The 24,401-nt window shown below is 42.0% G+C and overlaps 1 protein-coding gene across 1 annotated transcript in view; it reads right to left on the bottom strand.

Annotated features, from left to right (window-relative positions):
- Positions 1-24,401, bottom strand: part of ARSB (arylsulfatase B) — a 181,840-nt gene that overhangs the window by 132,329 nt on the left and 25,110 nt on the right. Inside the window, exon 4 of the mRNA XM_059175315.1 lies at positions 17,363-17,570. Within this exon, the coding sequence (XP_059031298.1) occupies positions 17,363-17,570 (208 nt within the window). The remainder of the gene's footprint in view (positions 1-17,362; positions 17,571-24,401) is intronic.

A 24,401-nucleotide genomic window follows, 5' to 3' on the forward strand; every position in this document is an offset into this window, starting at 1 on the left:
ATGAGACACATCTCCTCATTTTTCAGAACAACGTGTTCCACTGTGAACAAAAGACAATTTCTAACTCAAAGAGCTGTGTGAGACTATGAATCCAGTAGCTGGAATGGGAAGGAAAAGATCTACATTTTCAAACCATTTCAGCTACCAGTCACCTGTGCTTTTTGACAAATGACCTCTCTGTGATTATGCCTCTATTTAGAAAAAGGTGACGATTATTTCTAATCTACCCCCAGAGAATTAGAAGGCAATGCAGCTCTACAACGAAGGATATTTTTCAAAGACCTTAAGAAGCAACAGTACTCTGGGGGGAGAGGGGTCGGTAGTGGGAGAAGCTATGCAAAGGTAGGGGTGGGGAGCATCTGGGAAATCTCTGTACCCTCAGAAGAACAGTCTGCAAGGAATGAGACCACCTTCTTGCTTGCTTTCTTTTTTAACATCCCAACTCCAGATTATGCAACGAAATTACATCTTTCAGTGGAGTCACTGGGAGGCAATACCCTTCTTCCAATGATACTGTCAATTTTCAACACTGTTTTTTGGAATTTCCTTCAAAGTCAGTGTATAAACCTCCTTGGCTGAAGGACCCCACCCAGCTCCTGCTCTGTAGAGCCTTACAGTCTACTTTGTGTTATTCCATCTAAGCCTGGTCATTAAAGAGAAGAGCTACAATACAATCCCTGGGTTATTCCCAAGAGGTAGGAATTACGGTAATTATAAAACTACAATCTAGAGCAGCACTGCCCAATAAAGATATATATATATATAATCTGAACCACACATGTAAGGTAAAAATTTTCTAGTGGCCACACCTAAAAAAGAAACAGTTAAATTAATTTTAATAAATATTTTATTCCACTCCACATACCAAAAATATTATTTCAATATGTCACCAATATAAAATTGTATTATTTTACAATCTTTTCATGCCAAGTCTCTGAAATTCAGTATTTTATGCTTACGGCACATCTCAGTTCAATTCAGCTACATTTCAAATACGTGGTAGCCACTGGTGGCCAGTGGTCACCACTGGACAGCTAAGATCTAGATCCTTTTCTCTCCTGAATAATGAAAGCCAGGGTACTCTTTAGTACTGGATTAACTGAGTTCTTCCAGATTTTTCTTAATTCCTTTAACATGTGAGTAGATGACCATGATACAAGAAAGCAGTCTATAACCCTGGGCAGAGCTTGACATTATAATAAAAAAAAAAGACATTATAACCTGTCTTGTAACAGGTGCCTGGGTGGCTCAGTCATTAAGCATCTGCCTTCGGCTCAGGTCATGATCCCAGGGTCCTGGGATCCAGTCCCACACCAGGCTCCCTGCTCTGCAGGAAGCCCACTTCTCCCTCTCCCACTTCCCCTGCTTGTGTTCCCTCTCTCACTGTGTCTCTCTCTGTCAAATAAATAAACAAAATTTTTTAAAAAAGGAAAAAATGAAAGTCTTGTAACAAAATCAATGTGACACATGCCAGAATACATGTAAATTAAAATAGAAACGGTAAACATAGGTCTAGAGGCTCTTTCACCCACTGACAATTCTGCCTCTTGCTGGCCTCTGAGGCTACTCTACCTCAGAGAGACTGCCTGTGGTCTGTTCTCAAAGCTGGGCAAAGCCGGAGACAGCTTTGAAAGGGAGGGACGGCCTTTGCCCCGGAAAAACCGGAATCTGTGATCTAATCTATTTAATGATTCACAACCCAAACATACCAAAGACAAAGCACTAGCACAGGGGGCCTGGGCCTGGGGAGCGCTGGGAGCCAGCCAGGCTGGAGAAGCAGACACAGGAATGTAGCAGGGCTGAGGACCAGCAGGTGAGAAAGGAAAGATCTGAAGTCTCAGGAAGGGCCTCTGAAGACCCGTCCTTCTAGGAGGCAGCCAGGACTCCCCGGCTTCTCAGCAAGAATGCAGATTCCACACCCCGACGAGAGTGCGAAGATACTTCATGTCTGTTGTGTGGGACAGAGGCACATTCTGGAGGCGGCCCACGCTAACCACCATCAGGATTTGCCATCCAGGATACACAGTGTGAGAGAGCCTGGGCCTCCTACGGGCGTTCAACAGCCAAGCAGAATCCCCAGCCGAGTGCTCGACACCTGCCCTCCACCCCAAAACCCCACTCCAGACACTCATGAGGAAACACAGCTCCTGCCTCAAGCTTTAAGTAAGGATTAGTGGGCGATTTTTTTGGGTGGATGAATGGAGTTGATTCTCAAAAAATTTTTTAATTCTTCCATCAAAGGATCAAAAGAAAAGAGCAGAAACCTGAGATTTTGAACTTTACAGGATCCGTAGAATTGTATTCTGTTCCAAAATTTGCCTTTGTTTTAACTTTTAAATGTTTTAAATTATTAGCCGGTTAAGTTACGTATTTTTTCTTCTATATCTGGAAGCAAAATTAAGATTTCAAGAAGATGCATCCTATTTATACTGTGGTTTCGGGTATCCCTTTGCTGATGGTAAGCTTGCACTGGCCTAGTCACCAAGCCTGGAACACACCTTTGCATCCTTCCTCCTGCTCAGGCCTCTCTCCACGCCCAAAATGTCCTCCCCACTCTGTCCATTCACCTACCCATAAGTCCCTGATTATTCAAGCACAGTTTAATTTCTGTCCCATTTCTCCTTTGAAATGCCCCCTAGTGGCCCCCATCTAGATGCTCCTTCTTCCAAACTTCCTTCTATTCCACCCACATGACCCTGAAATGATGGGCCTGTGTTATGTCTAGAATACATGTGCCCTTCTCCACCTGCAAACATTCCCTGTGTTCTGTGCTAGACACTGAGTTGGACTAATGGCTCAATGTACTTTTTGTCCTGCTCCTGACCACTCACTACTACCAGTAGCATTTCTCCTACATTAAATGATTTTCAGCCTAGGGGCCATGGAATAAACACAAGACCTTCTAGGGGATGTGTCAGAGCCACAGACGTGGGAAAGGACTTTTCTAAACTGTACCCTTGGCCTTCCCAATCCCCAGGAAATCTGAATTTAAGACCACTCCCACCACACTAGGTGTTCTTTAAGAGAGACCCTATCTCATCTAGCTTCCGGCCTCCTCAAGGAGACCTCAGCAGACAGTTATCTCAAATAAAAAAGAGTCATCATGCTTACTCATTCTTGTCTCCAAGAAGACAAATGATCTCTCCTGGTCAGGTGAGCTCACCTGGCAACACCCTGATGATCACAGCCTGCCACAGACACTAATCATCCCACTCCTTCCGGGATTCCCAGATGTGAACTCCGTACTGCACACAGGCTGCTCCCAGAGACTGGACCGTCCGCATGCCCCACCATGCAGTCTGCGCTGTTAGCTATGGACCTGAGAAGCACTTTCTAACAGCAAAAGTGACACCAAAGTGGGGTTTTAAAGTGGCTCCTGCAGCGCCTGGATGGCACAGTTGATTGGGCATTTGTCTCTTGGTTTCAGCTCAGGTCATGATCTCAGGGTGGTGAGATTGAGCCCCTCCTCAGGCTCCATGCTCAGCAGAGTCTCTTAATCTTCCTCTGTTCTTCCCCCGCTCGCTCACATGTGTAATCTCTCTCTCTCTCTCAGATAAATTTAAATTTTATTTAAATAAATTTAAAAAACTAAAGTGGCTCCATAAAGCTGGCATTCTCAGTCCAAACACAGCACTCCCTTCTCCCTTCAGCCCCACTTCTTTTACACTTTTGACTACTTTGTGTGTGTCTGTCAGAATATGTCACCAGATCACAGGCTATTTTGAGGACAGAGAGACAGTTTTTGCTGGGGTTGGTTTTTGTTTGTTTGTTTGTTGGGGTTTTTTTGGTAATCTCCATAGCCGTGTACATCATTTTTCATGTGTGTTCAAATTTTTGAGACAATCCTTATTTTATTTTTTAAGAATCTGCACAAGTAAGAAAGTCCTCTGGGATGGAAATGATAAAAGAAAAAAAAAATCACTGTACTTGGAATAGTCATCTTAGAGGAGGCTGATTAGCTGTGGCCCCTACTGTGAGAGAAAAACAGAAGATCACAGAGATTACAGTTGGTTTAGAGTGAAAACTGCCGGGAAGAAATAAACCTGTGGTGCCAATAATCTCTGAAATATTTTCTGATTAAGAAAACATGAAAAAAGAGCCCCATAAGGTTAAAGGTTGCTCTGTAAGAAGGGAACAAGCCTGCAAGGCAGAATTTCTGTATGCCACGCTTTGTTGGCGCTTTGCACCTAACTGCCAAAGTCAGCAAGACAGGCAACTGGAGTTTTTTTCAAATATATTTTTCTTACTGCTTTGGGCCTGGACAGGGGGTCTCATGCTTCTGAACGCAGAGGCTGTCAGCCGGTCTGAGGCCAAGCACGGCAGGGCCATCTCCGGCACAGAGCCAGGCCCCGGTTCCCAGACCCTGGTGGACCAGCAAGTCTCCATAACCCCTGGAAGGAAGGGTCAGGAATTGGTCCTCGGCTTGCACAGGGCTTCAGACCAAGTCAGACAGCCGTAGTGTCACCGCATAAAGCCAGAGTGGAGAGGAACCTGGGACAGGACACAGGCACAAGCTAGTCCTGGAACTCTGTACATTTCAGGTAAATGCCTCTTTTCAAATAGATCCACACGCAGGCGTAGCTGTTACCACCGCCTCCAGGAGAACCCCACACGTGTGCAGGAAAACAGGGACGAATCAGACCGTTTGGGTTCTTTTGTAATGAAAAGTTAGCTGTGTGAACACATTTTGGCTGCTGTTGTTTTCTTAAACTCCTCCGGAATAAACCCCCAAGTTCACATTCTATGAAATGTGAATATAAATAATATACAGCCTTTGTTTTTCAACTGAAATGTACTAGTCCCTCCTTTGAAACCTAAATTTGAATCTTCCATCTATTATTACCAACATAGATTAAAAAAACAAAAAACCCAGACCAAAAATACTTGCAATCCAGTCTCCTTTCTGGTGATTCACAAACTAATAATTCCTAAACCGCTTCGTCCCCTCTTTCATTCTCCAACCGCTGACAGGTCTCTGCCCTGACAGCTTGCAGTGACCCTAGCTCAGCCCCTTCTCCCTGCTGAGCTCGGTGCCCACGGGACTGCTTCCAGACAGAATCTGCTTTCGCCCAGCTTTCTCCTCCACAGCAGGCTGTCCTCCTAACTCCCCTCTCCTCTTCCCAGGGAGTTTTGCCTCCAGTGAGTATGGAGAGTAAACAACAGAAGAAATGGATCCATCTTAAATGTGGCCTCTAAAATGGAATGAAAAACAAGAAGCAGAAGTAAACCAAAATCAATTGGGAAGCTTCTTGCAATTTTGTCAATAATTATGCTCAGTGCATTATGTGTCTTCCGTTACCCATAAACTCCTAGAAGTATGAAAATGAGATTATTTCATGTTTCTCATGATAAAAAAATTCAAGATCTCAATGATGCAATATTATATCATGGCCAATCATAAGCAATATAATAAAATTTTGGAGATCTATCTGATAAACTTAGGGAATGAGAAGCATCTTTACCTTAGACTCTGAGCTTACGGATTCAATGGTTTCTCACAGAGACTACAAACACAAGATTGCTCTGGGAGCCTTTAAAATGTTTTAGTTATCATTTTCTCTCAGTATACTAATGAATAAATCTGTATGATTACTACTATTAATAATAATATTTTAAGGTGATCCAACAGTCTTTCAGCATGGACCTTAACATATGAAGTCTAAAGAGGTAAAATGGATTCATGACTTCTGGCTGGGGGAAACATCATTCTAGTCTCATAGTTTTAAACCATGTGTTCTTATCTCCTTCTATGGTAGCTGTGTTCAATAAAGGGACAATTGCAAAGAGAAAGTGTGGACATACTGTATGACTGATTCCCTTAACAGGTTTTCTTTAGCTTTGTCAGAAATGCATTTAAGTTTTGAAGAACTGGAGACTGGCTTACCAACAGTCAGCCTTCTTTGCTCCTGGGACAGAATTAATTTCTTTCTTTCTTTCTTTCTTTTTTTTTTTTTTTTTAAGATTTCATTTATTTGACAGAGAGAGAGATCACAAACAGGCAGAAGGGTTGGGGGCGGGAAGCAGGCCTTCTGCTGAGCAGAGAGCCTGATGCGGGGCTTGATCCCAGGACCCTGAGATCATGACCTGAGCTGAAGCAGAGGCTTAACACACTGAGCAACCCAGGTGCCCCTGGGACAGAATTTCTACACATTTATAAGCCTGCCAACTGCATGAGGACATTTCAGTGGTGAAGGAGTTCTCCATTTGCTAGTACCTGTTCCTAAGAGGATTCGATATATGAGGGAGGAAAGATGAGAGATTTAGGAAAATTAGTTAAGATTCTCTATTGCTGTTTAAGAAACTAAATGATGTATTTTTGTGTAAATGATGTATTTTGATGTATTTTGTCAAGGCTCAGATAATAACATCCAAAGCTTAGTTTCTGTCAGAAGTCGCTCTGTTCACGTAGAAACGTGCTGCTGAGTGGGATCCGGTCATGTTCTTCAACGGTGACGTACATCTGTGTCAGGGAAATTCTGAGCACTGCAGGTGCCCATCCTTCAAATAACCTCACCCTCAAGTCACTGTGACAATCAAACCATATCTACACATTGCTAAATACTATCACAGAACTGCGCCCGGTCTCAGGAGGACTGTGGATTTGTGCTCTGTGGCCCACACGGGTTCCCAGGCCACATGAGTCTGTTCCTAGAAATGGGCCACTCTTGCGCCTCTCCTCATAGGCATCCCGCTGCCGCAGAAAGGATGCCTCCATCCAAGGCCACCACCAGCCCTGACAAAAGGTATTTGAATGCAGAATGACAGAGCAATGAACTCTCCTAGTAACAAGAACTCAAAGGTAACCGGTCCAAGCTCTCCTGCATATTTCTTCAATATGCCCTTTCACCACCATCAATTTTCCCCCTGCCTTCACTCAGCCCCTCCTTAGCCTCCTACCGCCTTCACTGTGGCAGCCTCCTAAAAGGTCTGCCTGCCTCCAACTATGCTCCACACTGACCCTAAAATGAAAATCTGATCCTGCTGAAAACCTGTCAATGCCTCCCTACAGCTTTCACCGTACCTTGGAGATGGCTTCCGGGCTGCACGCAGGCTCTCCCGCCACGCTCTCCAGCCTCCCACCTGGCCATCCCCCTGCCTGCACTCTGGGCTCCAGCCCTGCTGAGCCTCCTATGGCACTGCTCTCTCCCCTCTGCCCCTGTTCCTGTTTCCTTCCCACAGCGGAGAATGCTGTTCAGTCCTTTTCCCAACTGTACACTGTTTATCTGGCCAACTCATTCCCAAGAAAGCCCCCAGGCCCCTGGGCTCTGGCAGGTGCTCCTACTGCATGCACACAATACCCGGGGCCCCACCCCAACATGCTTCCACAGCATCACAATTATACATCTACTTGTCTGCCTTACTAGCTGTGAGTTTGCCGAGGGCTGGAACTATGTCCTGTTTGTCTTTCAATCTACAGGGAGAGACTGAGTAAATAAATGAATGATCAGCCAACCTGCATTCAACAGGTCATGAAACTGAGGCTACCGTCTTCATGACCAACTGGCAGGAAAGGTGGGGCTTCAACGCTGATCATATCCTACCGGAGAAGGACTCAGAGGGTCATCGTTGTATACAAATAGCAGAATGCTATGCTTATAATGGGACAAGTGATATTTGTTAACAACACTAATAATCACATTTTTTTAAAAAGTGGCATTAATTTGCCAAGGTTGTAATTATATGTAATAAGGGTTTGAAGAGCAGAATAATTTAAATTTCTCTTGTTATTTTTTTTTTTAAGATTTTATTTATTTATTTGACAGACAGAGATCACAAGTAGGCAGAGAGGCAGGCAGAGAGAGGAGGAAGCAGGCTCCCTGCCGAGCAGAGAGCCCAATGCGGGGCTTGATCCCAGAACCCTGGGATCATGACCTGAGCCAAAGAGAGGCTTTTACCCACTGAGCAACCCAGGCACCCCCATTTTTCTTTTCTTATTTTTATTTTTATTCTTATTCTTATTTTTCTTATTAGATTTTTTTCAAGTCTGTTCCTAGAAATGGGTACATTTACCTGAAGTGAAAACACTCAGAAGAGGTTAAACTTCAAATCTAGATGGTTTCTGGTATATATATATATATATATATATATATATATGTATTATAAATTTATATACACACACAAAACACATACATATAGTTGATCCTTAAACAACACAGTTTTGAACTTCTGGGTCCACTTATATGCAGATATTTTTCTCCAATAAATATAGTACAGTACTGTAAATGTACTTTGCTTCCTTATGATTTTCTTAATAATTTCTTTTCTCTACCTTACTTTATTCAAAAATATAGTATACAATATAAATAACATACAAAATATGTGTTAATAAACTGTTCATGTTATTGGTAGGGTTTCTGGTTAACAACAGATTATTAGCAGTTAAGTTTTTGGGGAGTCAAAAGTTCTGTGTGGATTTTCAGCTGCCCGAGTGCCCTTAATTATTCAAGCACCACTTATAGATGTATATGTATACATAAGTATGTATTGGACTTCTGCATATATGTATATTATATATATAAACTATTTAAATAATTACGATGTATACAATAAACATATATACATTCCTTGTTAGGTGAATTCTTGAGGTTTGAATAAGTTACCTGAGATCTGAGGTTCTCAAATTTTTGTATACAGAAGAATCACCTAGATTATTTTTTTAAAATAAGGATTCCTAGACCCAGACCTCAGGATTTCCGATTTGGCAAGTCTATAAAGTCTGAGAAGTTGCATTTTTTAAAAATGGAGGTGAAATTCACATAACATAAAATTAGCCATTTTAAAGTGTACAGTTTATAAATAAAAACAGCTGGAGGCATCCCAACTCCAGATTTCAAGTTACATTACAAAGCTACAGTGAACAAAACAGTATGATCCTGGAACAAAGACAGACACATATACCAACAGGATTGAACAGGATAGAAAACCCAGAAATGAAACTGCCACTATATAGTTAATCAGTCTTTGACAAAGAAGGAAAGACTATCCAACTGGTAAAAGATGATCTCTTCAACAAATGGCCCTGGGAAAACGAGAGCAACATGCAAAAGAATGAAACTGGACCACTTTCCTATACTATACACAAAAATAAATTCAAAATGGAATAAAGACCTAAATGTGAGACCTGAAACATAAAAATTCTAGAAGAGAACACAGGCAATAACTTTGAGCTTGATCAAATCACCATAGTAATTTCTTTCTAGACACAGCTCCTGAGGCAAGGGAAACAAAAGCAAAAGTAAAACTATTGGGACTTCATCAAAATAAAAAGCTTCTGCAAAGCAAAGGAAACAATCAAAAAACAAAAAGACTACCTACAGAATGGGAGAAAATATCAGATATTTGCAAATGGCATATCTGATAAAGGGTTAGTATTCAAAATATGTAAAGAACTTTCAAAACACAACACCCCAAAAATGAATAATACAATTAAAAAATAGGCAGAAGACATGGGCACCTGGGTGGCTCAGTTGGTTAAGTGGATGCCTTCATCTCGGGTCATGATCCCAGGGTCACGGGATCGAGCCCCATGATGGGGTCCCTGCTCATTGAGGAGTCTGCTTCTCCCTCTCCCTCTGCTGCTCCCCTGCCCCCATTCATGCTCTCTCTCTCTTTTTCTCTCTGTCTCAAATAAATTTTTTTAAAATGGGCAGGAGACATGAACAGCCATTTCTCCAAAGAAGACACAGAGATGGCCAAAGACACGTGAAAAGATGCTCAACATCACTTCTCAGGGAAATACAAGACAAAACTACAAGGAGCTATCACCTCACACCTGTCAAAATGGTGAGAATCAACAATGCAAGAAGTAACATATGTTGGTGAGGATGTAGACAGAGAACCCTCTGGCACTGTTGGTGAGAATGCAAACTATTATAGCCACTCTAGACAACAGTATGGGGGTTTCTCCAAAAGTTAAAAACAGAACTACCCTATGATCCAGCAATTGCACTACTAGGTATTTACCCAAAGAATATGAAAATACTAATTCAAAGAGATACATGCACCTTGATGTTCATAGCAATATTATTATCAATTTACAAATTATGGAAACAGCCCAAGTGTTCCATTGATTGATGAACAGATAAAGAAGACATGGAATTATATGTGTGTGTGTATATATATATATATATATATATATATATATATACACATATATACATACATACACACACACACACAATGAAATATTATTCAACCATATAAAAGAATGAAATCTCACCAGTTGCAATGACAGAGCTGGAGAGCATAATGCTAAGAGAAATGAGTCAGTCAGGGAAAGACAAATACCACATGATTTCACTCATGTGGAACTTAACAAACAAAACAAATGAGCAAAGAGAAAAGAAAAGAGAAAGAGAGAAAGAGGGACAACCAAGAAAGAGACTCTTAATGACAGAGAACCAACTGATGGTTACATGTGGGGGGAGATGGTGAAATAGGTGATGGGGATGAACGAGGGCACTTGTGATGAGCACAGGTGACGAACGGAATTGCTAACTCACTACACTGTACACCCAAAACTAACACTACACTGTATGTTAACTAACTGGAATTTATTTATTTTTTTAAAAGATTTTATTTATTTATTTGACAGAGGTCACAAGTAGACAAGAGTGGCAGGCAGGGAGAGAGAGGAGGTAGCAGGCTCTCCGTGGAGCAGACAGCCCAGTGCAGGGCTCCATCCCAAGACCCAGGGATCATGACCTGAGCCGAAGGCAGAGGCTTTAAACTACTGAGCCACCCAGGCGCCCCAACTAACTGGAATTTAAATAAAAACATTAAATAAGGGGCGCCTGGGTGACTCAGGGGGTTAAGTTTCTGCCTTTGGCTCAGGTCATGATCTCAGGGTCCTGGGATTGAGCCCCGCATCCGGCTCTCTGCTCAGCGGGGAGCCTGCTTCCCCTTTCCCTCTGCCTGCCTCTCTGCCTACTTGTGATCTCTGTCTCTGTGTCAAATAAACAAATAAAAAGCTTTTAAAAAAATTAAATAAGTAAAATGGATATAAGGAAGACTATATAACAGAAGATTAAAAATGAATGGGGCTTGTAAAAATAAAATGAAATAAAATATGCTAAGTCATATGAAACACTAAAGATGTTTGGAAAAAAAATAATAAAGCATCCACTTCAGCCACATTTTAGTACAGTCACAATGTCACGCAGCCCTGTCCTCAGAGGCTGCATTTTTAACAAACTCCCCACTTCTGCAGGTGGTCCTGAGGTGGCAAACTCAGAAGAACCACCTCAAATTTTCAGATAATGAAGACAGAGAAGCCTCAGGGATCATCCTCAGATTATAAAAGGAGATAAAAGGAGATAAGGAGATAAAAAGAGATTTAATAAAAGAAAAAAGTCAGCTTTTCCAAACATCTAATTCTAAAACACACATGCTTTTGCCTCTACCGTTCACAAAATGAAACTAGTTTATTCAGGGGTATTTCAGGGTTTCTTGTACTAATGGATCCAACATGTTTAGATGTACCCAGTATCTTCATGCCTACAAAATAGGGAGGTGCTAAGCGAAGTCAATTGAGAAAAGTGGAAGAAATGAATCACTGCTCTAAAATCAGCCAGATCCAGGCCCCGTTTTCTTAGGTTTTAGTCACATTATTATATCACATTACTAAATTCCACTTCAGGCAATGAAACTGTCAAAGAACACAGGAAAAAGTCTCCAGAGGAAGAACTGCAATAAAGTTTCTCCTCCTGGCCAAACTCTTCTCCACATGTGAGGGAAATTGGTTATTCTGATAAGAGTTGATATAAATATGTAATGGCTACATAAAGATGCTGAAATCAATTACAGTTTTCTCTTCAAGGTTTTAGAATCCGTTTTCCTAGTTTTAATTCATGATCTAGTTGCTCCAGAGCAGACTCTGATTTTAGCTCATTTTACTCAAGGTCAGACTTCAGTGAAGATTCCTGGAGTCTAGCAACTGTAAAGATCAGCTTGGTGAAAGGAGCCGCAGTTAAAATGGTATCTTCCTACCAGCCATGAACACTGCTGCTCTCAAGCGATATCCTACTAAAATAAAACAGACATAGAAGACAATGGAAAGTATGCTGTGATGAGTTAGAAAGAGATGAAAACTCGTCATAATGTGAAAAACCAAGGCTGAAGGACAACCTGTAATACCCAAGAGACTCTTGGAGAAATTTCTATAAGCAGTTAGGCCAAAGAAGCTGGGCTGAAGAAACAAGGGCTGGCAACTCCCATTTGCCTCATGACACAGGGCCACCCTGCCCACCTAAAAAGAGGCAGGACGGCAGCCTCGGAGGGGACACTGCTAATTTTTGACGTGACCAGAGAGTTAATGCCTCCTCCCCTTTCTAGATGCAGTAAGAGATCACATCTCCCAGAAAACAATAAGTAGGAGAAGAAAAGGATCTGACACTGGGGCACACTGTGTCCTGGGAAATGCCCCTGAAGTGAAGCCCTGAAGGTATGGAGATCAGAAGAATCTGGTAACTGTGGACACTGGGGTTCTTCTAGCATTTCCAAGAACCAAGTAGTGAAAATGGAAGAAAATGTCAAGTACATCAATCAGATTCACTGCAGTGTAGAATGCGCAATGCCCAAGGCCACTGGGACTGGTAGAAGCTGTGCACATCACCTTGACCATAAACGACAGGTTTGAGAAGGAATTAACCAGAGAACTGTGATCAGAGGCCAAGAGATGGCCACGTACTCTGTGTGGACAGATCCATCACTGCCTATACTCAGAGGAAGAATAGATAGCTGATAATGATTTAGAATGAAAATGAAGATTCTAGCAGAGGTCTATTCAGAAAGATTCAGGAGAAGCATAGTTCTATGACTAGGAATGCAGAAAGCCCAAAGTAGAGGTAAGGGACCATGGAATGAGCTAAAAGGGAAAAGATGAGATGCAAAAGCCCAGCTGATTATGGCTAATAGATATCGACCTTAAGTAGATCTACACTTAAATTCTAGCTCTTCCACTTGTTAGTACATTCGGCTGCTCTAACAAAAACCACCAACCAGGAGGCTTAGAAACAACAGGAATTTATTTCTCAGTTCTGGAAGCTGGGAAGACCAAGATTAAGCACCCAGGAGGTCACCTTCTGGTGAGGGCCCTCTTGCTGTATCCTCACATGGAGGAAGATGCTAGGCATTGCTCTGGGGTGACTTTTATAAAAGCACAATACACCTACCCATTAGATTACTTCATAACCTAATCACCTCCCAAAGGCCCACGTCCGGACCCCCACATGTGAATTGGGGATGGACACATTCAGACCATAACAGTAGCCTTGGGCAAATCATGTAACCTCTTTAAGTTCTGGTTTCTTCACTTATAAAATGGGGATAAAGAAACTATTTCATAAGGTTAAACCTTGTGAAACTTAAACCAAGGTGAAACCTATTTCACAAGATTAAACTCAAGGTTGCTTTGAGCTTTAACGCTAACAACATGACCAATAATGGGAAGTGTAGGGAAGGCTCTAGAACAGTGCCTGGGTATGCAGTAAACAAGCAGTAGTTGTTGTTGTTCTTGTTGTTATCATTATTATTATTACCATAACAAGTATAGAAGAAAAGGGAACTGGACTGAGGCAAAGGAAGGATTGCAAGAAACTAAAACTACAGTTGATAATAACTGACATTGGAGATCCTAAAGAACAGAAGCCAAATTGCAAAAATGTCTAACAGATAATGCAGAGAAGATCCAGAAGACTGAGAAAAAGGGGAGAGAACTGAAAATAATGCGGAGAAGCTGAATCAGTGATTCAACCTATTAATTAAAGCTGTTTTTGAGAAATAAATTGAGCAGAACTAAAGCAATAAGCTAAAATATGTACAAGGAAAACTTCCAAAGTAAAAAATAATCTCAGCCTGCAGATCAAAGGGCTCATACAGATGAGGCAAAATTAATTCTTAAATATTTTAAAAGACCTACACCTAGCTGTAACTCAGCAAAAAATTTAAGCTAGGGATTAATTAAAGAAGAAAAATCCTCCAAAAAACGTTCCAGGGACCAGCTCAACCAGAGAGCTCTTTCAAACAATCTGTGAGCTGTTCCAGAGCATAAAAAGGAAGGAAAAAGTCATCCCAGCCATTTTAAAATGAAGTTAGCGTAACCGAGACAACAGACCCGACAGGGAGGAGAGAAGTCTCCAACCCCGCTTTCCCTTCTGAATTGACAAAGTCCTAAATAAAGCCCTAGCAAAGTGAATTCAGCAGTATAAAAAATGGACATACACATGATCAAATCGGATTTAGCGAGACAAAGGAAAGATGGTCCCAGATTAAGGTACCTATTAATATATCATAGGGTTAGAATACACAGCAGCCTTATTATAAGGTAATTCCCTTACCTTAATGCAAAGCTTCAAAAATTATTTTTGACAACCTGAATAAATATTATGGATGTTTATGTCTATGTACGGTTATACAATGCATTTGAAATCATGTAAGAAAAGATTGTAAAATACTGCTTCTTTCTAACTCTCACATAGCATGAAAACATGTTATGGCCCCTCTTCCCAAGCCTCCTCGACAGCAGTAACCATTGTCCCAGGAGCCACTTGGAGATATTTAACAGTTTTCTAGAGGTACCATCCCTACTTCTGTCTGAGCACTTTGCAGTCTACATAGGATACATTTTCATTTCAGGATATCATTTATCCTTAAATTGCATAACTGTGATCTCTACAACAAAGGCTTGCTTTATAAACTTACAACTTTCAGTTCTTGCAACTGTGAGGTCATTTCCCGGGAATGATTACTAAATCAGTATTAAATGTCTTGGCCTCCTTTCTTATTGATTCTTTCTAGTGACCTCTATAAGCATTCGATTCCAGACCTGATTAAAGTGCTTTACCATGCTGCTCAAAATAAAGTAAAGTGAGAAGACTCTCAGAATATGAGAGCTCTTTTAAGGAGTCAAGTATAAGATGTCTCCATTTCTCTGGGAGAGGGGAAGTTTGGGGGAGGTTGGAGGGAGACACATGGTATCTTCCATTCAGCTCAGTTTCACAGCAGAGCATGCTCAGAAACTTGGGAGTGTTGTATCCCAGGGAAGCAACCCTCTCAGAGTGAATGCCTTTCCTGCCGTGCCCAGGCTCCTCTAGAGATCAATATGGCAGCAAACCATGGGGAAAGCTCTGCTATATCGTGAGATCCAATAAGAATATCCAGATCATCATCAGCATCATCTCAGCAGACAGCGTGGAGCCAGAAAGGTTGCTGCCTGCCTCTGCCTGGCTGTGTGGCCTTGGGCAGGTTACTTAGCCTCTCTGTGCTTCAGTTCTCACATCTGCATGGTGAGATAATAGTAGTCCCCAGGTATTATTGTGAGAATGAACTGACCTAGGTCATGTCAAGCACTTTAAACACTGTCCTACACAGAGTAGGCACTCAATAAATGCTAGATCCAATAACAACACCTGATTAAAAGCAAAACAAAACTACTCTTTTTTTTTTTAAAGATTTTATTTATTTATTTGAGAGAACAACAGAGAGCACAAGCTGGGGGTGGGGGCACAGAGGAAAAGGGAGAAGCAGACTCCCCATGGAACAGGAAGGCCAATGTGATCAAGTGGACACAACCCACTGAGCCATCCAGGTATCCCCAAAACAGAACTACCCTTAAAAAAAAAAAAAAAACCTATCAGATTGAAGTAAATGAAAAATCTACCCACTTCAGCCTAATGAAAATGTCTGGTGTGGAGAAAATGTTCCCTTAAACACACATACCACAAAAAACACAAACTATGAGTAGAATACCCAGATTAATTCCTCAACATGTCATCACACAGGCCTCATGTTGTCACTTTACAATAAAATTCACCAGAAGACAAGTCCTATCCTCACCCTTGGAGTTTCCAATCACATTTTTAGGTTTTCGTCAAGAATCACCAGGGATTTGCCTTTTTCATAAAAGACAGGCCAAAGAAGATTCAAATGGCCTTAGAAGGAAGAGAGGCAATGCTGAGGGTATGAGCAAACGTAAAAATACATGTGTGGGCTCACATATATACACACATACCAGTATACACGTGTGTATACACATAGTTACCCACATACTCACACCAACACACCATTAATAGCTAAGACCACAGGCTTTGAAGAATGAAATTGTTACATAGAAAATAAAACAGAACTTTATAAAAAAGGAATTATCAGAAAGTAAGAGTTCTTGATAATGAAAAAATATAACAGTTAAAATGAATTTAATAGGGGCACCTGGGTGGCTCAGTGGGTTAGAGCCTCTGCCTTTGGCTCAGGTCATGATCCCAGGGTCCTGGGATCGAGCCCCACGTCAGGCTCTCTGCTCTGCGGGGAACCTGCTTCCTCCTCTCTCTGCCAGTCTCTCTGCCTACTTGTCTGTCTGTCAAATAAATAAATAAAAATCTTTTTAAAAATTAAAAAAAAAATAAAATGAATTTAATAGAAAAGGTTACCAAATAATGATAAGGAAGCTTCCCAAATAGTAGAAAAAAATAAACAGGAGAGTTTGGAAAAAACTAAGGAAATTAGAGGATAATCCACTAACCAAATAACAGAAGTTCTGTAAAGAGAGACTAGAAGAAAGATAGGATGGAAGGCCGAACAATTCTGAAATAAATAATACAAGAACAGTTTCCATTAAAAAAGGCACCTTTAGTTTCAGATACAAAGTGTTCTCGGAGTGCTTAGCATGAGTAAACCAAGATCTACACCCATTCGCACATCACAGGGACATTTTAGCAAACTGTGCCTAACAAGACAGAAAAAAAACCATGAGTCTAACAGAGGAGGAATCACAAGGGCACTGCCAGAATGAAAATTATGAAAGAAAGTGAAAACACTTTCTTTCCTCCTTCTTCTTTTCTGCTTTTTCTCTAATCAACGTGTATGAGTTTTACTGTCAGAAAACAATCTTAGTACAAAAAAAATCTATACTTGGCCACTCGAGCCTCGATTTAAATGGTTCCATTTCTCATCTGTCTTCTTAATGTCACAATCTGTCTCTACACTGATACGGAACCACTCTAGTCAGCACAAGTCCTAGTCACAGAGGACGCCTGGGCTACAGAGACAGCAGAGAACAAGCCACTCTAGGAATTCACTGCCCGGCTCATCTGCGTCGGAGTGACGTCTGCTCATACGCACGCCGGTGGTGAGAACTTGTTTTCAAGCGTTCTGCCAGAATATTTTGATATCTGAAGGAAGAGGGGGAAGGCCCATAATTCTTTACCTTAGACACATTTTTCTACCCATTATTATCATGTCTCCGCTCGCAAAGTTAACATTTATTTTAATAAGGAACTGCTAAACGCAACAATTTGTCTTCATTCCGTTTATCGAATACCACGTCCTGGGCTTTGCCAAGAGATGATTTTCCTATTGACAGACTTACCTGTGGAGAAGATGAACACCGTGTTGTTCCAGAGCCCGTGGCTTTTTAAGGCTGCCGTGACATTTCCCACTGCTTCATCCATAAGAGACACCATTCCTGCGTAGTGATGTCTATTCTTATCCTGGATAAATTTGTATGGTTTCAGGTATTCCTCAGGGACCTGCAGGGGCTCGTGGACAGACTGAAGAGCGAGGTAGAGAAATAGAGGCTGGAAAGAGAGTTTGTGCAAATCAGTAAGAGGGTATGAAAGCCTTAAATAGAGACAGAAATCCAGATTTATCAGTTAATAAAAGTAATATCAACACAAACCACAGAATGCCGTGAAAATATCTGTAAATCATTTATCTGACAAGGGACTTGTATCCAGAATATAAAAGAACTCTTACAACTCAGTAAAAAAAGACAATTAACCTAATTATGAAATGGGAAAAGAACTGGAATAGACATTTTTTCAAAGAAGATACACAAATGACCAATAAGCTCATGAAAAGATACTCAAAAGTTGCCTACAGCTGTAGCAAGCTGTGGGGGGCGGGGGGGAAGAGGAGGGGTGGGTAATTGCTAACAGACATGAGGTCTCTTTTGGGTGATGAAAATATTTTAAATTTAGATTGTGGTGATGCTTGTACACCCCTATGAATTTACTACTGAATTATATACTTTAATTGGGTGAATTTTATGGCATGGGAACTATTAGCATCAATAGATACTAAAAATGTAACGAAAGACACAAGACAAAGAATTAAAAATAAATACTTGAGTTCTAAATGGCCTAGAAGGTTCTGATCCAAACAAATAATAATAATACCAATAATAACAACTATATATTAAATGTTGTTTATGTGCTAGGTACTATGACACTGATTTACATATTCTGTCTCATATAATACTCAAATCCAGCCTGTTACATCCATTTCACAGATAACTGGGGCTTAGAAAGGTTATAGGATTTGTCCATGTTCATATTAATTGCAGAGCAATATCTTATGGGAAACTCCACCATTATGGTGCAGATATGTACCAAGAGATGCTTTAGTTTATTGCTTTTGCCAAAAAAAAAAAAAAAAAAAAAAAAAGGTGCATGGGGGCATCTGGGTGGCTCAGTGGTTTCAGCTTCTGTCTTTGGCTCAAGTCATGATCTCAGGGTCCTGGAATCGAGCCCCACATTGGGCTCTCTGCTCAGTGGGGAGGCTGCCTCCCCCTCTCTCTGCCTGCCTCTATGCCTACTTGTGATCTCTCTTTATCAAATAAATGAATTTAAATATTTTTTTAAAAGTTTCCACGCTTTCGGAGAGAGTTCAGGATTTTTCATATGAGAGAACAAGTGAACACCATACCTTGCTAGTCTTTGACTGAGGACCAAACATAACCCCAATTTAATTCCTGGAAACTCAGGAGTGTGATACGCTGATTCTATTTTACCTTTTACACCAATTTATAACATTTAATATTAGTGGTATTCCAGGTCAGCCTCTCCTTTTTTAACGAGCCTTTCTGAAAACACTCTTCTTCATTGAGCTCCTACAGAATTCCTTAATGGGTTGAAAACCCTCAAAGAGACAACAAGGGTTCAACCCAAGAATAATAATACAATTCTGTTAAAGTATTTGAGGCATTTAAATCTCATAAATTAATAGGGGAAAGTCAGAAACCAGACTGGGGGGGGGGGTGGCTCATATTTCATTCTTCATTACTGTTGAGATTTTAAAAAAAAAAATTCTGTATTACACACCTTGCTAGATAGAGTAAGGAATATACATATAGAGAGCTCAAAACGATACCCAAAAGATTATTTTTAGTTCAGAACTTTAGATCTTTAGAACTTGGCAACACCTTTTCCCCCAAATCCAAGTGTTAAAAACAGCTGTTACATATCAAAGTCATCACTTAAAACCTATTTCTCGAAGGAAGTTAGGTGAAGGAATGGTAACTCTGATAACTAGAACCTAGGCTTCATTTTTCTAACCCGTCCACAGGAGAACATTCCAGGTCGCAACTCCAGAGGTCAATACTGCAATCTTTGACACAGCTTTAGCTCTGCCAGCGCGCCCCCCCAACACACACCCTCTCTACTCCAGCCACACATAAAGCAGCACTTCTCAGCTCCCCCAGACCACAGTCCAGGGAACCCCAGCACATGCCCTGCCGGAGGGGCGGTGGTGAGGAAGGAAGCTGAGCTGAGACGCCTGGAGGGGTGATGGGTGTGCAGGGGCATCGGTGGGCCCGCTGTGCAGGTGAGGGTCTGCTGCGGGAGCAGCCGTCGGGAACCTCAGCACTAGGTCAAACCAAGCCCTACCACCAGCCACGGTCTGGATGGGGACAGGATTATATATTGGAAGGCTACCACAGTTTGGAGCCCACATATTGTTTTTAAAATCAGGAAATACCACATAAAACTCCGTGATCTAAAAAAATAATATTCTTTAAGAATCAGAACTCGACAACTCCTTGCCCATACTCCATCGGGTAACGAACGGCTGGAGCATGAAACGGAGGCCTCACTCTCAAGTGCTGTCCAATTCCTAGAGCCTCCCCCCTGTTCTCCCTGAGGGCCTTCCCTTAACTTAGGTCAGCAGCCTGGCCTCCTTGTAAAGCCCAGAGCCTGTGACCCAGGCAGAGCTTCTCTGGGCGGGGGCGGAGGAAGGAGAAGATGCGCTCATCCGGGTCATTCGTGGCAACGTGGCAAAGCACACAGTGAAGGAGAGAAAGGGGAAGGGGGCAGGGTATTCCCAGCCAGTAAGTGATCTCTAGAGGTGATGGCCAGGGAGGAGTGCTTACGACTATATGGCGGGGGGGGGGGGGGGGGGGGGCTGATTCTCAGACCATCATTAGAGACTCTTACAAATATTCAGTATGGGGGCTCTTGGGTGGCTCCATCAGTTAAGCATCTGCCTTGGGCTCCGGTCATGATCCCAGGCTCCTGGGATGGAGTCCCACATAGGGCTCCCTGCTCAGCAGAAAGCCTACTTCTGGCTCTCCCTCTGCTGCTCCCACTGCTTATGTTTTCTCTCTCTGTGTCAAATAAATAAATAAAATCTTAAAAACAAAAACCCAGGGTGCCTGGGTGGCTCAGTTGTTAAGCATCTGCCTTCAGCTCGGGCCCTTATCCCAGCATCCTGGGATCGAGCCCCACATTGTGCTCCCAGCTCTGTGGGAGGCCTGCTTCTCCCTCTCCCACTTCCCCTGCTTATTTTCCCTCTCTCACTGTGTCTCTCTCTGTCAAATAAAAACAAACAAACAAACAAACAAACAAACAAAAAACCCCAAGTAGTCAATATGGAAATCATTCTACTCACTTTGTTAAATACAGCAGAACATTACCTGTTATCAGTTTCCTTAGAGACCCCTTACTCTTGAGGGGTCATAGTTTATAAAACTGTAGCAACTCCCCCATTTTCCAGGGGTCAGGCTTGTTTAGGTTCAAACAGAAGGAATATAGCTGAGAAGAGGGAGTGAAAAGCACCTCTGAGGGATGCGGACTGTGACCATCTCTGGCCCTGCAGGGCCTCACACTGCTGCCAACCATATCCTAGAAACTTACAAGTTAGGGTTAAGGTGTTCCTCGAACAAAACAAGCGATCTTTTCCCCCCATGTCACCAGCAGTCATCAAGGACCATGCAGTGTGTGGGTGAACAGACACACATCAGTTCGTCTCTGGATCACCAGGAGGTGGCAGAATGATGTGCAGTACAGCCCTGTTAATAAGATGAGGCCCAAGGCAACACAACCAACTGGCCTGCCCCTAGCTGAGGTAAGATCCTTGCCACACAGTGAACAGATATAGCTGATTTCCCCATACCTGCCTAGGTGGGTTCAGCTCACTGTTGACCTAAAGCAAGCAGCTGCCACCCTGAGGACAGACTCGGTATTACTATGCTATCTACTGACTTGAGTTCCAACCCAGGCATGCCTCAGCCTTTGGAGACCAGTGGGCACATTCTGACCTGACAGACATTATGATTCAAAACATGATAATACTGGAGCTGATTTTGACCTCCACGGACCTCCAGGTCTATGCGGGACCCTGATCTTTCTCTTGCTCCTTCTTGGGTCAAGGTCCCTGCTGTGACCAAGCCAGCTATAGCTACCGCCTTTCCAGCAACCCTAACTATAACCCCTTCAGGATCCTTAGAAATACAAACAGAGTCCTAGAGGGGACTCATGACCAAATGCTTAAGTATTACACAAACTATGACATTATCACCTCAAGTTGTTAGCGTATAAGTAAGATGCTAAGGGGGGTCTTTTCCTTTTCTTACTATGCCATAGGTCTCCTAAGATACCTACTCTAAATATCCTCCCCATGCTAAGAAACAGATCCCAGTGAGGAAGAAAACCTTACTTTCTTTAGTATATTTTCCTAATTTAAAGTGTAAAATTTAAAAATATAGGATGCATTTTTTAAATCATTGTTCTATTGTTGGCTTTCAAATTAAGACATTTCTTTCCAACTCGTGGCAGGAAAAAATGTCTACCACTAGAAATTCACATTCGCTTTAAGAAGCTTCTAGTAGATTCGGTTTGTGAGAAAAACCTTTGTTTTTATTCTGCAGAGTGTTAGGGGGACTATTTTTAACTGAAGAATATGTTATGGACATGTTGCTTTTACACTGTTGTGTTAGTACTAAGGGAATTTTCCTGGAGAAAAAAAAGACATTCCCTCCCAACACATGTGCCATGGCTATTAGCAGTATCTCCCTGAATCCAGCACCAACTGTGTTTCTGCTACAAATACCTCCATATGCTCTTTTCCCCTCAAGTGCTCTTTAAAATAGGCACATTTTTAAGATGGCTTGTGGACACTTCGTGTGTATTTCTATAATGATTTCCATCTTAGGATGGGTTACCTATGCTATAGTCTCTATAGAGCACCTAAGAAATTAGCACAGAATTAGATTCAACATTGGGATAAAATGAGGAAAAGCCCAGCTCCTGGAACTATGGGATGCATCATTTTACTGAGAACTGAAAATGTAAATGTCTGCATTTCCTGTCTTAAACGAACATTCTGGGGCTGTTCCTCAGTACTGATTATTTCATCCATTTATGCCTACACTTGAAGCTCTACCTTGAGGACGCGGAGAATGCTGGACACTGCTTCAGAATATTTCAGACACTGTTGGAAAGTCTCCATCCTCTCATCTGGCAATTCCCATGACGCTACCTGCGAGCAGCACTCTATTACTAACTCGAGTTTGGATGGCTTGCGAGCTCTTTGGGACTCATTTCCCCCAGTTCCCGTGCTTTCCGCAGCACACCAGATAAGGCAGCCCACCCACAAAGAACTATTTCATCCAGCTGCTTCCTCTTATCCGATTAATGTTACAGGCACTGTGAGAAAATACTCCATTGTTGCTTAATGGGAACTCATTTTTACTGTAGGCATATTATAGCTGTTGCATGATTAAGGTGGTGTTTTACTGTAAGCCTGGAAAAGGCAGCTGGCTTGAGCTTGTCCCCTGTGTTTGAGGGGGGTCAATAGTGCCGGCACATTCAGAATCACCACTGGGAGGGAGATGGGGGCAGAGAGGTAATTAAATACCAATGACAGCCTCCCACCAGCATGAATAAATCACAATATTTGTTATTGGTCTTTATTACAAACTTTTCAGATGAGCCTGATATACTGTCAGGATTGGAACCATCAAGCTGAATCATACACTGGAGCTAATAATGTCCAGTCTCGGATATGAGCTGTGAACCTGGGATGCCTGTTGAGTGCACTGAGCTCAGTAGTCAAACAGCATGGGTTTAAATTCTGGTTTGGACTCTCAGTAGCTTTGTGACCTTGAACAAATCTCTTGTTTGCTTATCTGTAATAGAGTGCCTAACTCAAATGACAGAACAAGAACCACAATTCCCTTAAGACCTCATCTTGTTCTTTGGGCTTTCAGCACTATCTATAAAACACCTAGCGGGGTGCCGGGGTGGCTCAGTGGGTTAAGCCTCTGCCTTTGGCTCAGGGCATGGTCCCGGGATCCTGGAATCGAGCCCCGCATCGGGCTCTCTGCTCAGCGGGGAGCCTGCTTCCCCCTCTATCTCTGCCTGCTGCTCTGCCTACTTGTGATCTCGCTCTCTCTCTCTCTCTCTCTCTGTTAAATAAATAAATAAAATCTTTTAAAAAAATAAATAAATAAAACACCTAGCATACAGAAGAAAACTGAGAACCTAAGCCAATTACCTAGCACAGTTATCTTTCCAGCTCTCTGAAAAGTGGTTCAGATTGACATTTTTTAAAAAGACTTTATTTAATTATTTGAGAGAGAGAGAGAGAGCATGCACCCAAGTAGGGGGAGAGGCAGAGGGAGAGGCAGAAGCAGACTCCCCGCTGAGAGGGTACCCAATGCAGGGCTCAATCCCAGGACCCGGTTAAGGCAGACATTGAACCAACTGAGCCACCCAGATTCCCCTGTTTAAAACCTGCATATATCCACATATGTAAGAGAGTGTTCTGGTCTTCCAAGTTCCACAGGAAGCGTGGCTACTCCAAGATGTCAGCATTGAGAGTGATAAAAAACCCAAGGGGGGCTGAGGACAGATATAAGGGAAGACCTGCAATACTAAGTTATAACAGGCAAAGGCAAAGCCAGGAAGAAACTATGTCAAAAAGGGAGTCACCTGCCAGGTACCACATCTGAACAGATATACAAACCTAAACCCAAACTGTGATCTGCCTTGAGGCCATTCAGTAATTGTCAAAGAAGCAAAGTGCAGAAAACTGCAAGCACCAGGTAGTATGGCACATTCTGTTATTTGCTACATCAGGGTCTTACTGAAGGACTAATTTCATCAGTGTGCTAATGTAAGTCTTAATGAAGCCACACTGTGGACCCAATATCTGACAAGATGAATCTGTGGCCTAATTTCAAACGTATATTCAGAGAATTTAGTTTATGAAGGTAACTCTCAGTCAATAACAGCAACAGCTACAAAAACGTTTAGGGCAATTCACACTCTTTTCCATTTCCACCTTTAGACTAAGTCATAAGATTTTAGTACATTCCACGTATATTCCACGTTCATGGAGTGAAAGACTTA

This window comes from Mustela lutreola, chromosome 5 (assembly GCF_030435805.1).
Source record: "Mustela lutreola isolate mMusLut2 chromosome 5, mMusLut2.pri, whole genome shotgun sequence".
Lineage (NCBI taxonomy): Eukaryota > Metazoa > Chordata > Mammalia > Carnivora > Mustelidae > Mustela > Mustela lutreola.